Genomic DNA, 14,116 nt, shown 5'->3' with positions numbered 1-14,116 from the left:
CACCCATTCTGAAATTTAATGCATTTATTTATTATGAACAATTATTACAACTTCTTACCTTGCCATAGTCTATGACAACAGGTCCAAATTCCTTTCTGGTTTCTGCATTGTCAAATGTTCCTCTTGCCTTCCTTATCTGAACTAGAAGGGCCTGCCACTTATTTAGGTCTTCTCCAAGACGGTTGTATATGTTTTCGGCCTGCATATCCCACAGACACTGGTATTGCAGCCAAACCTAATTGAGGTATTTCATAAACAATGTTCAGAACTTCTCCAGTATATTCCAAAAGATGTGTGTCTCCCCAAGCCCCAGGAAAACAGAGAGAAAAGTCCACGTTCATTTCAGCCGTAGCATTACGTGGTGTCAGGCTCCTACCTTCACATACTGCTCCACTTCAGTCACAATTCCCATGACGGCAGAGTACGACTCCTCCAGAGCCGCAGGGCCATCAGGCATCCTTGTCAATGCATTACGATAGAATTTCTCTTCCTCGGACAGCTCATAATGCACTCCAACCTAAGAACCACAATTATACATGTGATATACATGAATTTCTAGGGCACTCAGCTTCAGTCCTAGAGCAACATGCTAAGGTATTGAGCACAATTAACTGCAAAGTGAAAATAGCTGCTCAGTCTTTGATACAGCTTCATTATACTTACCTGATATCTCTGACTTTGAATTCTTGGTAGTGACAGGATTACCATCTTCCAAGAAAACATTTCTTGATAAAGTTTGTATCTACACTCCTCAATTGGTGGATTCAAGTATATCACCTGGTTGGTTATTCTTAGTTCATGTACAATGTTCTGCAGAAACAGTAAACACATTCAGTTTTACTGGCAGATACAAGTACACAAGAATTTTGGACTTCAAGAAGTAGCACACACTTTTGAAAAATCAACTTGTACTTAAAATGGGAGGAGGTATGTATTCCTCCAAAACCAAGTGCAAAAGAAATATTTATCTCCCATTGTGCTGGTTTTGGCTGGGATAGAGTTCATGTTCTTCACAATAATTGGTATGGGGCTGTTTTGGATTTGTGCTGACAACAGTGTTGGTAACACAGGGATGTTTTAGTTACTGCTGAGCAGTGCTTACACAGAGCCAAGGCCTTTGCTGCTCCTCACCCCACCCCACCAGCGAGTAGGCTGGGGGTGCACAAGGAGTTGGGAGGGGACACAGCCAGGACAGCTGACCCCAATGACCAAAGGGATATTCCATACCATATGGTGTCATGCTCAGCACATAAAGCTGGGGGACGAAGAAGGAAGAGAGGGACGTTTGGAGTAATTGCGTTTGTCTTCCAAAGTAACTGTTACATGCGATGGAGCCCTGCTTTCCTGGAGATGGCTGAACATCTGCCAGCCAATGGGAAGCAGGGAATGAATTCCTGGTTTTGCTTTGCTTGCTTGCGTGTGTGGCTTTTGCTTTACCTATTAACCTGTCTTTATCTTAACTCATGAGTTTTTTCACTTTTACTTTTCTGATTCTCTCCCCCATCCCACTGGGGGGTGGAGTGAGCAAGTGGCTGTGTGGGGCTTAGCTGCTGGTTGGGGTTAAACCATGACACCCATATAAGCCTCAGATATAGTTCTTGCATTAAGTAATTGACAATAAGGAAAAAAACCCCAAAAACCCAAGAAAAAAAGTCCACAACAAAACTTACTTTGATCTTGGGTTCGCCACCAGGCTTATGGCTCACTTGAGGAGCATCTGTATCCATGTCAACTTCTGCTTTGTCATCTGCTTGACCAAGAAGAACTTGGGTCCAGGCCCTCAGTCCAGCTTGCAAACGAACACCCAGGATTCTTTCAATCTAAAGAAAATAAGCCACACTGGAGAAAAAAGCTGTATATTGACTGCAAAAATATCCTCACTGTCAATATATTCTGACACCAGGCACACTATGGTGCCTCAAAGAACCAAGTGCTCCTTTATTAAGTCATTAAGAAGAAGTTTAAGAGTTCTGGTAAATTTTCACTGAATATCAATTCAAAACTTTCGTTCTCATGGAATTAACCAATTTTAATTGCTTTGAAGTTGGCCTAGTGTCCAATAACCTGAAACTTAACAGGCAGAACCAAACGGTATGAAGGCAGTAAGTCTTTGCTACTAGCACAGCAAATTTTCACCACCCTGCTCCCCAGCACTATCTAGGCAGTCAAGCTGTATCAAACTTCTTTTCTTCAAAGGACAAAACTCCCCTCAGAATTCATTTACCCCAAAAGTCAACAGCTAAAACCAACCAGATCTTGCATCTTCTGCATACTGAAAATGCACTGAAATTTTCAGAGAATGGGGAGACAGAATTTTCCCTGAGTGACTACGAAGAGCATAATCAAAAAACATTTTGCACCTGATTAAAATGTTTCCTCTAAATATATACTAGTCCTTGATCTCAAACCTACCTCCATATCCAACTTATTGACCCAGATTGGCAAATTTGAATATGAGTGAAGATTTAAGTCATCCACAGCTTTCTGAACCCTGTTCAAGATTTCGGAGAAAGTCTTGTGATCGTACATGCATGTTTCCAATGATCTCACTTCCAGGTCTATCTTCTCTTCAATAATGAGCAGATCATCCACCTAAAACGGTTTAGGAAAAATGGGATGTTTAGTTTGACAGGTTAGATAGAGACAACAATAACTATGCAGTACTGGTTAGTCACTTGTCTATTTGGATGCAGCAAATCCATCAGTTTTAGTAGTACTAAAAGATCCATTCAGCGGGCCAACTTGTGCCAACTCCATCAGCTGCTTAACCAAAGAGCTACAGAACAGGTCATTGGCTATCTAATTCCACTTTTGGTTAACCACACATTACTGAAGTATAAATGTAAAAATTTTGCAGAATATGAAAGATAAACCAAACCTTTTCCTGGAAGCTGAAGACAGTCTCAGCTAAGCGCTGTACATATGGATCAAGTTTGTATGATTCCCACACGAGTGCAATTCCTTCTGCAATTAAAGCCTGCACCTCTTTCTTCAAGCCAGCAACCAGAAGTGAGATAGTATTACGCTCTTCTACTTTCTCACATGTTCGTTCATATGTACGGACACTTTCAATGAGAGAAATAGCAAATGGATAGAGCTGGTTTGCTTGGTGAGCTTTGTTGACAATTGCTAGTGGAACACGGAACCCAAGCCACTTCAGGTTTCGGACTTCCTTTGAAAGTGTAATTATTTCTGGGAGGAAGTTGACTTTCAGTTTCAGGACATTTCCCGTTCGACCTCTAACACGAGTGCTTTCAATGGTGAAAATACGACCAGACACACCAAGATTGCGTTGCTGAACTTTTCTTGCCCAGTCATCAAAGATCTCCTGAGTGTTGAGCTTCATGCGAAAGCTATCTCCATCCTGCTTTAGCTTCTGACCTTCTACATGGTTCTCCCAACCTTTGCCAAGGACATCCTCAACACGCTTCATGTAAGCCGTGAGCTGTCTGTCAATCTGTTTTGCCCAAATTATAGACCCAGACACAGGAGGCAAGTCACGAACGTGACTCATTTTACAAGCTTGACTCTGTGGGTATTGTACTTTAAATTTGTCATGAAGCGACTCAATATCATCTTTTACGCGCTGGATCAATTGTGTTTGATATTCACGAATGGCACCACGAATGTGAGGTCTGACAAACAAGGCATTAAACCGAGAGAAGATTCTGAACATTTCATTGGCATTCTTTGCTGTACCAAGCTGGTCTCTCAAACGGGCAGTTATTCTTGTTTCAACTCTATCAATTCTTTCATCGTATCGTTTCATTGCTGCTTCCCACGCTTCTGTACCTTCTTTGGAAACATCTAACCCATCTACTTCCTTAACATTCTCGTAAGCAAGATTGACTTCTTCGATCGCATTAGCATCTGCAGCATCAAAAAGGACTTCTGCTACCTTCATATCCTGTGGTTCAGGTACCTCTCCTTGATTTTGCTGGGCAACAGCAGTTACCTGCAATAGAATCACAGTTTAGTAGTTGGAAGCTTCAAAATTCACCTACAAATAGCTAAACACAGTCTGTTCTAACAAGCATTGCAAAAAACCTACAAAGTACTAAATCCTTAACAAACTTTCAGTCACATTTCAGATTTAAGTTCCACTAGGAATGGAGCAACACAGTTACTTTACGAACTTCCACTACTGTGCAGTAGAATCTCATTTTCCCCTGTGGTTCAGCCAAGCTCAAGTATTTACATACTTACTAATCTCCTCTACGTTAAGTCTGGACTTGCTGCGTCTATTAACATGAGCATGCACATGTAGTATGTGAAGTACATGAGAATTAAAGCTAAGGCTATTAGCAAGGATTCAAAACTAGACTGTTTTTGGAAGCAGATAGCAAAACTGAATGTTACATTAGTTTGCGCTGGTATCTTTTTAAAGCAACAGTGAACACTCTTGAAGAAGCCACATAGATTTTCTATCCGATAACGGCTGAGAATATTACCTGAGGTCGCAAGACTCTCACAATAACTGCCCTCAGCTGCTCGTGCTGACGCCTAAATTTCCTCATTTGATCAAGACGACCTTGGAGTTTCCTATGAGCAGGATTGATACGCCACACCATCTTCAGGTTCTCTTCCCTTTTTCTTTTCACAATATCTCTCAGCAGAACTTGTAGCTTCTCATACTCATCATCCCAGGTTTGGAAAACTTCAAAGCACGCAACCATTACCTGAAGAGAGTTTTAGAACAGGAACTTTAGCTCTCAAATGAAACGCTTCCTGAAAGTCACTAGTCAATGCAAAAATACAGCTGCCAGCGCCACGAAACCATGAACATACCTTTTCAAATTCTTCATAGGCAACATGCATCAGCTTTCTGGTTCCCAACACTTTAAGTAGCTGAGAGCTCAGATCTCTTGAAATAGCCTCCACTAAACGCAATGCCCTTTGAATTGGGTATTTTGTGTTTCTGATTTTTCTCAAATGGGTAAATATTGCAACAAGGGCCTGCCTTATTTTGTCCAGCTCAGTAGCAGACAGCAAGTCATTCAGTGGAAAGTCTTTCATCAGTGGATTATAGTCATTCACAGTTTCCAGAGCCTGTTTTAGACCTAAATGTAATAGAAAAGATTTTTAATATAACTTTTCATTAAGCAAACCAGTAGCTTTAACTAGACCAAGGTTACTCTAAACAGCATTGTTCTTTGTACCACAACGTTCAGGTTTCATAACCTTCAGTTCCATAAGACATTTGTTAAAAATTTTACTGAACGGACATTTTACCTGTGTCTGTATCGAAGCTGACAGTTGCATGAAAACGTTTGCCATGTTTTAGAATATCCAGAGTCAGAAGAACTTCTGGACTTTCACGTTTTTCCTGAATGCGATACAGAGCCCGTTCCAAATTTAACCAGAAGCTTATCTCCTGTAATGCAGTGCCTGATGCAGGATCTCGATCTAATTTGGTCACCTTAAAAGTAATAGAGAGAAAGAGAAGGGAGTGAGAAAAGCATATAATTTACATGCTTCAACTGTAGAAACTTGCTCTATTACTAAGTATAATTGAAACACATAACATCTACTAGGTTTTAATAATCCGACCCCAGACAGTTTTGGCACTCATTCTGTGAGAAGTGTAAGAACTGCAGCACAACAGGAGTCACAGTTTAACTCCAGGGGTCCTAAAGGTCAGGTTTAGGACCTCCATGTAGTATCTTCAGCACAGCCTAAGAAGATTACCTGTCCACTTTCCTGATCAATGCCTGTATTCTGGTTAATGACAGATGAACCAGGCAAGAAAACAAACATTTTATGCTCTGCAGTAAGAAAAGGCACCATTGTTCCATGAGCAATAGGTGTTTACTGTGCGAATGGAGGGAAAAAAGCCAGAATAGTATCTGAGATGCTATTTCTGAGTGACAGCAGAAGAACAGCAGAGTTGTTTTGTAAAGTAACAGGCAGTAGTACAAGAGATTACAAGACAAGCCTGGAACAACTGTTCCGAAATGGTTGTGGATGCACCTCGGGAAACAACAAAACAAACCAACAAGACTTGTTTCTCTCAATCTGCTGTCAAGATTTGAAGAATAGTTACAAAATTCACAAGGTTACAGCCAGTTACTTGAGTCTATTACGATACAGATAAAATAGTCATGCTCTCAGCTTCTTGCAGAACAATTTATACTGGACTCTAAATTTAGACTAGGCTTAGCCTAGTCTAGAATTAGTCTAATTTAGACTAGCGTCTCTGGTGACTCAGAAAACTGGTCTCAGATCTTCAGAGTATCCTGTATGGCACAGTATTTTACCAGTTAAACTGTGAAGAAGATACACAGTATTTTTTTTTTTACCTTTTGTATCTCTCTAATCCAGCGGTTGACTCCAGACTGTAGCTGATTGAGGAATAACGGATCCTCAGCCTTCTCACCAAAATCTGTAACCTTTGGTTTTTCTCCACGTTCATAACACTGCTTGGCAACATTAGTAATGGTTGCATGAATTGGCAGGCTAATCTCTGGAATTTCAATATTCTGCTGCAGATGCAAGAGGCCCATTTCAAGTTCTGCAATCTTTTTCTCAACTGAAGGAGCCATCTTATCTCCATCCCTGAAAAAGTACGGATGTTTCCGTATAAGAAGTCAAAACAAAAACCATTCACAACACGTTAAAGCCACGTGAACTACTTCCCCACAGTCAGCAACAGCATCATTTGCAACTGTGTGCTTACACAATTTCACATGACTTGTCTTGAACAGTCACTGTTATTTTTTTCATTAAACGCCTACTTTAATTCATTAGCAGAGAAGTGCACTATTTATACTGAATTACCTGTCTGCTTTGCCAGATTCTCTGATGTAGGACTTGAAAAAGGGAGCAACTGCATTGCTAATGAAAGAGTGTAACGTTTCATATGGAGAATCTTCACTGAGAGTGAGCACTCGCAGTTGGGAAGACACTGGTTTGTCGGCATCAATCACTGGTGTACGCTTAATGAATGCCAGACTGCAGAACAGAGAGCAGAGTTACCAACTAAACACTTGAAACTTAAGTGACAGAATAACTTCAATCTGACTGCTAGTTTAGGTCACAGGAATTAAACGCTAACATACATCATCATACTTTATAATCTTTCTTCTGAGAAACTTGAACAAAAGTCTTTCAATAAATACACCTTTATTGTTCAGTAATCAGCCAAACTTAGCTATCAATAAGGACTTTGCAGTATGGGCACGTTAAAGAGGCACACATCTTATGAAGCTTCACAGTCAAACATGCAGTAAGGTGACAAATACATAAGAGTCAAACGTAACTCAAGATTAGCGAGCCCAAGTTGTGTGTGTATGTTACATCTGCATGGAAGCCAAACTAGTAAGACTTTGTTTCTTCAACCTCAGAGCTAGAAGTCCTAAGTGCACTCCCTTCAGCTTCATGACACCCCCTTGTTTTATCACAGCCTCCACCTTGAAAAGCTACCGCCCTACCTGAATAAAAACACTGCATGAAGTACTAGGTAAATTGGAGGTAAATTTGTAGGTAAACTAGGTAAATCTGCTTGTGTAGGTTTTGCATTCATAGGGTAGAAATGCCAAGATCTATTTTACTAACTCACCTGTTTGATTTTATTCCATAATGAATGTCAGTGCTGATACTGTAGGAAATGAACTCTTTTTCCTCTTCTCCTTCATCTCCCACATCCTCTGCAAAAAATATTCTATGTGAGAAATATTTTATTTCTAAGGCATCTGCCACTGTCTCTCAACCATCTTCTGCCATTATCAAACTATCTTCTAACCTTTAATTTATACACCAACTTATTATGCAAAATAGCTTAAACTCAGAGTGGGTTCATTGGTTTTTAACACAACTCTATTAACTTTTTTAGGTTGTTATAAAAAAACATTACAACAAAAAAATTATAACCGACATTCTGTTTGTGAAGCAGAGAGAAATCTTCTGCAATATAGAATGTGCATTTATTTGTAGAGATATTCTACATTTAAGTAAGAACATTAAGCAGCTGCTTTTTTCTTTCATAGGTTGCTTTGCATTTTCAGACTTTTTCTTTAAAAGTGATTTGGAAATTAATCCTCTGAACAAAAAAAACCCACCTCGCAACAAAACAAAAACTCAAGCCATGGGAAGTACTCTGGCATTACCACAGCCAGTGTATCACAGATGATGTAATTGCTGGGGATGCAGGTGGTTGTGCTGCAATGCAGTGATTTTTGCACAGAAAGTTACTCCCCGTTGGGGGAACGCGCTCTGACTGGACACATTACAGTGGACTCTCATCCACCTTTGATTTCATTTAGCCCTTCATAGGAGATACAGCCTCAGGGTGTCACATTTGTGATCCTGAACACCAGAAGCCCAGTCACAGAAAAACACTGCACTAGACACCACAAGAACCCGTATGAAAGCTGCTGGCAGGCTGCGCAGCCAGTGATACCACACAGCAGTTTTCATTAATCAGAAATATGGCTTCTGTTTTACTTCATAGTATCTAGTCCATCCACAAGTTTCAATAATAATAATACTGGTTTTAATAGTGTCAGAGAGAACAAGATCTCCATATCTGTAAGTCTGAAGACCAGCTGTCAATCAGAAAATCTTTTCTCCCCAAATAACTGCTGTTAAACCAGAAGACATCAATAGAAATGCTGTCTGCCCACAGTAAATAAGTATTTAGCTTCTAAAACATGTAATAAGTGTCACAATTTGGTTTTAACCATATATATTTAACAATAGCTATGCAACAAGCCTGGAGCTAAGTGGTCACCACTATCTTTCATTATTTCCAACCCAAATTAAGGAAAACCAACCTCATGAGCCATACATAAGAGAAATTTAGAAATCATTTGTATAGCCTATTAACATCCAATGGATTTTCTTTAAATCCTGTTAAATGCTGGCTCATGCATTCATAAAGACTGTTGTTCTTTCCCCCCCCTCCAAATTCTACTGCTGTTCCTGCTGAAAAAGAAGTTGCGAACTTTGGAAGGGGGAGGAGAAGGATAATCAATGGAAATAGGCATAAAATAAACAAAAGACAGGATATTTTAAGCACCATTTTAAGTTCACAGTGAATACAGAGCGAATGGAAGAACCTTCGTGTTTCCCACAGTGTGCAGCAAGGGCAGGGCATATATACACTACTTACCCTGTGGCTGTTGACATGTTATATAATGCAATATGAAGTATGACTGTAAGAAGATTTGATAAACATCTATAGGGACTGAACCAACAGCACACTAGGGAGTAGAGATCCAGAAGTTTAATAATAAAATTTTGCAAGCTCAGACTGGCAGGCATGTAGCCATATACACACTGTAGGTCTTATTCAATAGTAAAAGTCTGTGTTATTAACGAAGCCTAGTTTTATTTTATTATTGTTCATGAGGCTGGATTCTGTAACAATGACTGCCTATTTAGCAACAGAATTGTTGACAATAAAAGTCATTTTTGAAATAAATAAAGTCAGTAACAGCAGCATGTAAATAACAAAGATGTTTCTCAAGTCAGAGTGTCAACTGAGCTGTAGTATTTAATGCAACATTTGATGAGGTTTCTGAGAACCGTTTAGAAGCAGCACGGCCACCAGGCTTTGCTAACTAAACAAAGGTCTACGCATTGATTTATCAACTTGAGTCACACTAATTAACCACAAAATAGCACTTTTTACAGGCTGATTGAGGTTTGAGGGGGTTTTTTCCCTTCAGGGTTTTGGTTTGGTTTTTTGGGGGGTCTGTTTTAGCTGCCTTGCCAGGGAAGTCATTTCCTCAGAGAAGGGAGGCCGCGGCAGGACGCGCCTGCAGCCCACTGACGAAGCACTTTCCAAGCATGACAGGCTGCAGTCACAGCACACAAAGCACCTGCGCCCACGTCCAGCCCACAGCATCTGTCCCGAGACGGCCGAGCAGCATAAGCTGCGGCCCCAGGCCCGGAGAACAAAGAATAACGGGGGAGGCCGGGCCAGGCGGAGGCAGCCAGCGCGGGATCCGCCCGCTGATGCAGGCCCTTGTGGGCCACCGCCCTCGCGTAACGTCGAGCCCCGCGGAGCCGCGGCAGCGCGCCTCTCCCCGGCCCTCCCGTACCCGCAGTGCGGCAGGTCGGCGCCTCCCCAGCCGGGGCCGTACGTGAGGCGAAGGGTCCCCGCAGCCCCCGTGTCGGGAGGGGGAGAGCGGCGCCGCGCCCCTCCCACCCCGCGGCAGGGCGGCGGCTCGACACAGGCAGCGGCGGGCGCCGCCGCCATTTTGACAGCGCGGCGGCCGCCCGGCTCTCGCCTCACCTTTGAGGGTGGAGCGCTCCACCAGGACCGTGTGGACCTGCGGGTCGGAAAGGAACTTGCGCATATGCTCCACGGCGCCCTTCTCCTCCAGCGCCGCCTCCAGCACCGCCGGGGCTTCGCCACCGTCCTCCAGCAGCAGCGGCACCAGCTTGCGCAGGTGCTTCTGCAGCACCGACACGTCGGCCACATTCTGCACCGCGGAGCCCGACACCTCCATGCCGCCTTCCTCGCCGCCGGGGCCGCCGCCCCCACCGCCGCCGGAGTCGGACATGCCGAGGCAGGAACACCGGCAGGCGCACCGCCCTCCGCCCGCTCAGCCGCCGCCCCGGCACTGGCCCGCCCGCCGCGCGGGAGCCTGGGAAAGGCAGTCCGCCACGCCCCCCGCCGCCGCGCCGAGGGGGCGGCTCCCGGTCCCGGCGCGCTGCGCGACCCCGCCCGCCTCCCCCCGCAGGCTGCGGACGGCGCAGCGGGGTCCGGGCCGCAGCCCTGCAGCACCCGGGGGAAAAGGGCGGTGCCTCGGCGGCACTGCGGGGAGCCGGAGCACGGGCTGGGCCCTGCAGACCCGCCCGGGCTGCGGCCACTCCCCCGCCTCTCTCTCCCCCGCCTCTGACAAGTGGTTTAGTCGGGTAGTTTCTTTTGGCAGGAGAGCGCAGTCGGTGAGCGGCAGGGGAAAGGGAACAGCCACCCCCGGCAGCACAGCCCGGGTGAGGTGTCGCCTGGTATTGCCGCCCCGTTACCTAGAAGACAAAGCAGCCCCAGGGCTCATTTGTCCAAAGAAAAAAAATATTTATTTCATGTTAAAAATAAACGCAGGAGCCAGCTCCTCCAGCTAGCCCTGCGAGTTACGGTTTAACAAATCCAGCACCCGAACCACGAATCCCAGTCTTTTGGAGACTTTCCCAAAAACATAGGACATAACTCAGGAGGGAGTGAAAGCACAGCGGTGAGGAGGGGACTTTTCCTTCAGAATCTCATTTCATTTTTAAAAATCCTTAAAGCTCTTTTAGAGCCGCCACATCCATGCCTGCCCTATCCCAGTGAGTACGTGTGGCCGATGTAAGGTATCAGATGAGTTTAGCTCACGGCCACTCCTGTTCCTCCTTGCCCAAACTAGTCCCCTCCCTCCCCTGGTCCTGGCTGGTGCCTGATTGTGCCTGGGAGAGCGGAGGCAGCAGCGAAGTTCCACTGACTCCCCAAAAGTACAGACCCAGAGACTGAAAACTCCAGTTCTTGTTCATATGGAAGTGGAGAAGGGGAAGTCGCCCCCCCCCCAAAAAAAAAAAAAAAAAAAAAAGAAAAGAAAAACGAGCAAACAAATCACACAAAACTGCCTCCGAACCCCACATGCATGTCCTCAGGTAGACACACAGGGAAATGCAGAGACCCTCGCGGCCAGGATCCGTTCAGATGTATAGCACAAGACGTAAGGAAGCCGGGGTAGGATATCCTGCCTGACAAAGGAAGTCCTGACCCGTAAGCCACTGCCCAAGTGTAACTCGGCATTAAAGCGTGTCCTTTGTTTCTACCTGGAAAAAACATACCTATGCTCAAGTAGGCTCCTAAGGGGTTTAGGAGTCCAGTTTAACTTTGAAAAACCACTCATTTCTTAATAGAAATCTCAAACCTTCTTGTCTGGAAGGAAAATGATCTGTTCAGCAACGGAGTTTCAACCACAAGCCCTGGAACCAATAGAGGTGATTCATGAAAACCTACCAAAACCATTCAATTTTCACTGCCCCAAAACCTTATTTAAAAAGTTTTATTTCTGATGAAGAAAAACAGTAGTAGATACTAATCTGAATATTCTATTTATAGAATATAGTTACTGAGATAGCATTTAATACAACACTCACCTAGTTCTGTTTTCCAAAGTCTAGTTTGCTCACACCCCATCATTCTTCTACATACAGGTTATGTTTTAGAATTACATTTAATATGAAAAAAAAAAAAAGCACTATCTTTGCTAGGCTGTCTAAATTCCACCAAGGCCACCCCATACCTGGTCCTGCCTGCCTCCTTTCCAATGGGGGAAGAATTATCTACTTACATCCACATAACATAGTGTCAGTACATCCAAAAGCCACAGGTTAAATTAACATCCTGGCCTTCAGGATGTTTGTTAAAAGGGTGTTGCTAATACGCTCAAGACCTATCTAGGTTGCTTAAGAGTAACTTGGCATCTCATAGGAGGTTAGCTCAAGCTATGGTGCCAAGTCCTAGCATGCTTGTTCTAAACCAGCCATCATCTGCTGCACCAAAATGTCACAAAATTTGTAGCTTACAAAGCAAGATACAGTATTTCATTACTGTAAATTTGCTGCCAGGAAAAAAATCAAATAAGTAAAGTAAGGAAGTAAGGAGAAGAAAGCAGGATAGAGATAGGAAATAAGAATTCAAGTGATTATTTATATACATTGCTGCTGAATTGCAGAGAAAGTAGGATCAAAAAAACCCAAGTCTCATCTTACTGGAAGTTCTTAAAAGAGAAATACTCCCTATGCGACAAGAGTTTATGGTACAAAAAACAAGTCTAGGATTCTGATATTTAAATGCTAGGCTACTTGCAACTAAAAGCCAGTGTAGGTAAGACACTCTGTAGTCCTTTAATCACTTCAGTCTCATTTACTGTGCCAAAAGGAGCAGGAGGAAGATGTTATAAATTAAGTTAAAGGAAATCGAAGCAAAGACAAGATAAACTAGCTTTTTGCACAAGTTCTCATGTTCAGATAAAGCCCGTGGAGAGAAAAGGCTTTGGCTTGCTCAAGTCAGGGTGAAAAATAGTTTGCCTTGATCTACCTCTAGTTAATTATGAATGTCCTTTTCTTAGATACACAAAGGACCTGGCCCTTCTCACAGGTATGTGAGAAGCCATTGAAATCAGCCATCCAAAAAGACAAGATTGCCAATATGACACATTTCCCCTATAGTTTAACTAAAAGTAAGTATTTCAGAGAAGCAGAATGAGAGCTATGACTTGTCAAAAGAGACAAGATTTGTTCCTGGCAAATGCCATACAACATATGTAGAAAGAAAACCTTTTGCATAAGTTATAAAAGAAACAACTTCAGAAAAAAAAGATGTCTTTTTTCTATATTTAATAATAATTTGGTATTGAGATGAAAAATAAAGGAAAAAAACCCAAACAAGTAACAATCAGAGCAAATCACTTGCTTTCCCATCTCTAATCTTCTTGCATCTCTAATTCTACAGCCAGAGAACCAGAAAAATTACTATGGCAAGGCCTTCATGCTAGCATGAACCCTCTTAGTGTGGTCTTCTGGATCTCAAAAATGCCTTAAAATAGGTTGAGGCAATTATGTGAATACCCTTCTCCCCCTTGTAGCAAAACAGTGGAAGCCCTTCAATTATGTGAGGAAGGAATAATGTATTATCTTTGTTAGCTCCACAGTAAATTCTCCCTTGGGAAATTTTTCATACAAAATTTTTAACTACATCAAAATTTTATTTCATAAGGTAAAGACAGCTCAAGCCAAGTCTCATCATATAAAAGAAACGATAATCCAGGGAGACAGCGATATGGTAATTAGAATGGCATTTCTTAGTTAGCTATATGCGGTCAGAGTCTCCACAATCATTACACACAGTAAGCACAAGATCGAAGGAGCAGAAATGCTCTACTTCTTGGTGGGTGGTCCACAATGGGATCCAGAACAATACTCGGGATACTCAGGTTATCTCCTCTAAGTACATTTGTACATACTAAAAGTTTCCATAAAGCAAACCAACAAAGATCCAAACACAAGCGTACTTGTGCTACACTACGCACAGAGTCCCAGTATGGTAGGGGTTGGGAGGGATCTCTGGAGATCTAGTCCAACCCCCCCTGCTAGAGCAGGTTCACCTAACGCAGGTTGCACA

At 43.0% G+C, this 14,116-nt stretch overlaps 1 protein-coding gene across 2 annotated transcripts in view; it reads right to left on the bottom strand.

Annotated features, from left to right (window-relative positions):
* The window catches only part of DYNC1H1 (dynein cytoplasmic 1 heavy chain 1), a 44,806-nt gene extending 34,213 nt beyond the window's left edge, over positions 1-10,593 (bottom strand). Inside the window, exons 1-13 of one of the 2 annotated variants that reach the window (XR_008577195.1) lie at positions 10,238-10,581; positions 7,559-7,646; positions 6,778-6,951; positions 6,300-6,555; positions 5,233-5,419; positions 4,789-5,060; positions 4,452-4,679; positions 2,879-3,955; positions 2,413-2,592; positions 1,671-1,820; positions 664-810; positions 377-517; positions 59-235 (exon numbers count right to left, since the gene is read on the bottom strand). Coding sequence is in view for 1 of the 2 variants with exons in the window: in XM_054825969.1 (XP_054681944.1) it covers positions 59-235; positions 377-517; positions 664-810; positions 1,671-1,820; positions 2,413-2,592; positions 2,879-3,955; positions 4,452-4,679; positions 4,789-5,060; positions 5,233-5,419; positions 6,300-6,555; positions 6,778-6,951; positions 7,559-7,646; positions 10,238-10,508 (3,348 nt within the window). In the remaining variant the exon portion in view is untranslated. Of the gene's footprint in view, positions 1-58; positions 236-376; positions 518-663; positions 811-1,670; positions 1,821-2,412; positions 2,593-2,878; positions 3,956-4,451; positions 4,680-4,788; positions 5,061-5,232; positions 5,420-6,299; positions 6,556-6,777; positions 6,952-7,558; positions 7,647-10,237 lie in introns of both variants that reach the window. The other variant, XM_054825969.1, reaches the window with a different exon arrangement.
* Positions 10,594-14,116: the final 3,523 nt, after the last annotated feature.

Source organism: Grus americana, chromosome 5, assembly GCF_028858705.1.
Source record: "Grus americana isolate bGruAme1 chromosome 5, bGruAme1.mat, whole genome shotgun sequence".
Taxonomy (NCBI): domain Eukaryota; kingdom Metazoa; phylum Chordata; class Aves; order Gruiformes; family Gruidae; genus Grus; species Grus americana.
This window is presented reverse-complemented; position numbering and strand designations above follow the sequence as displayed.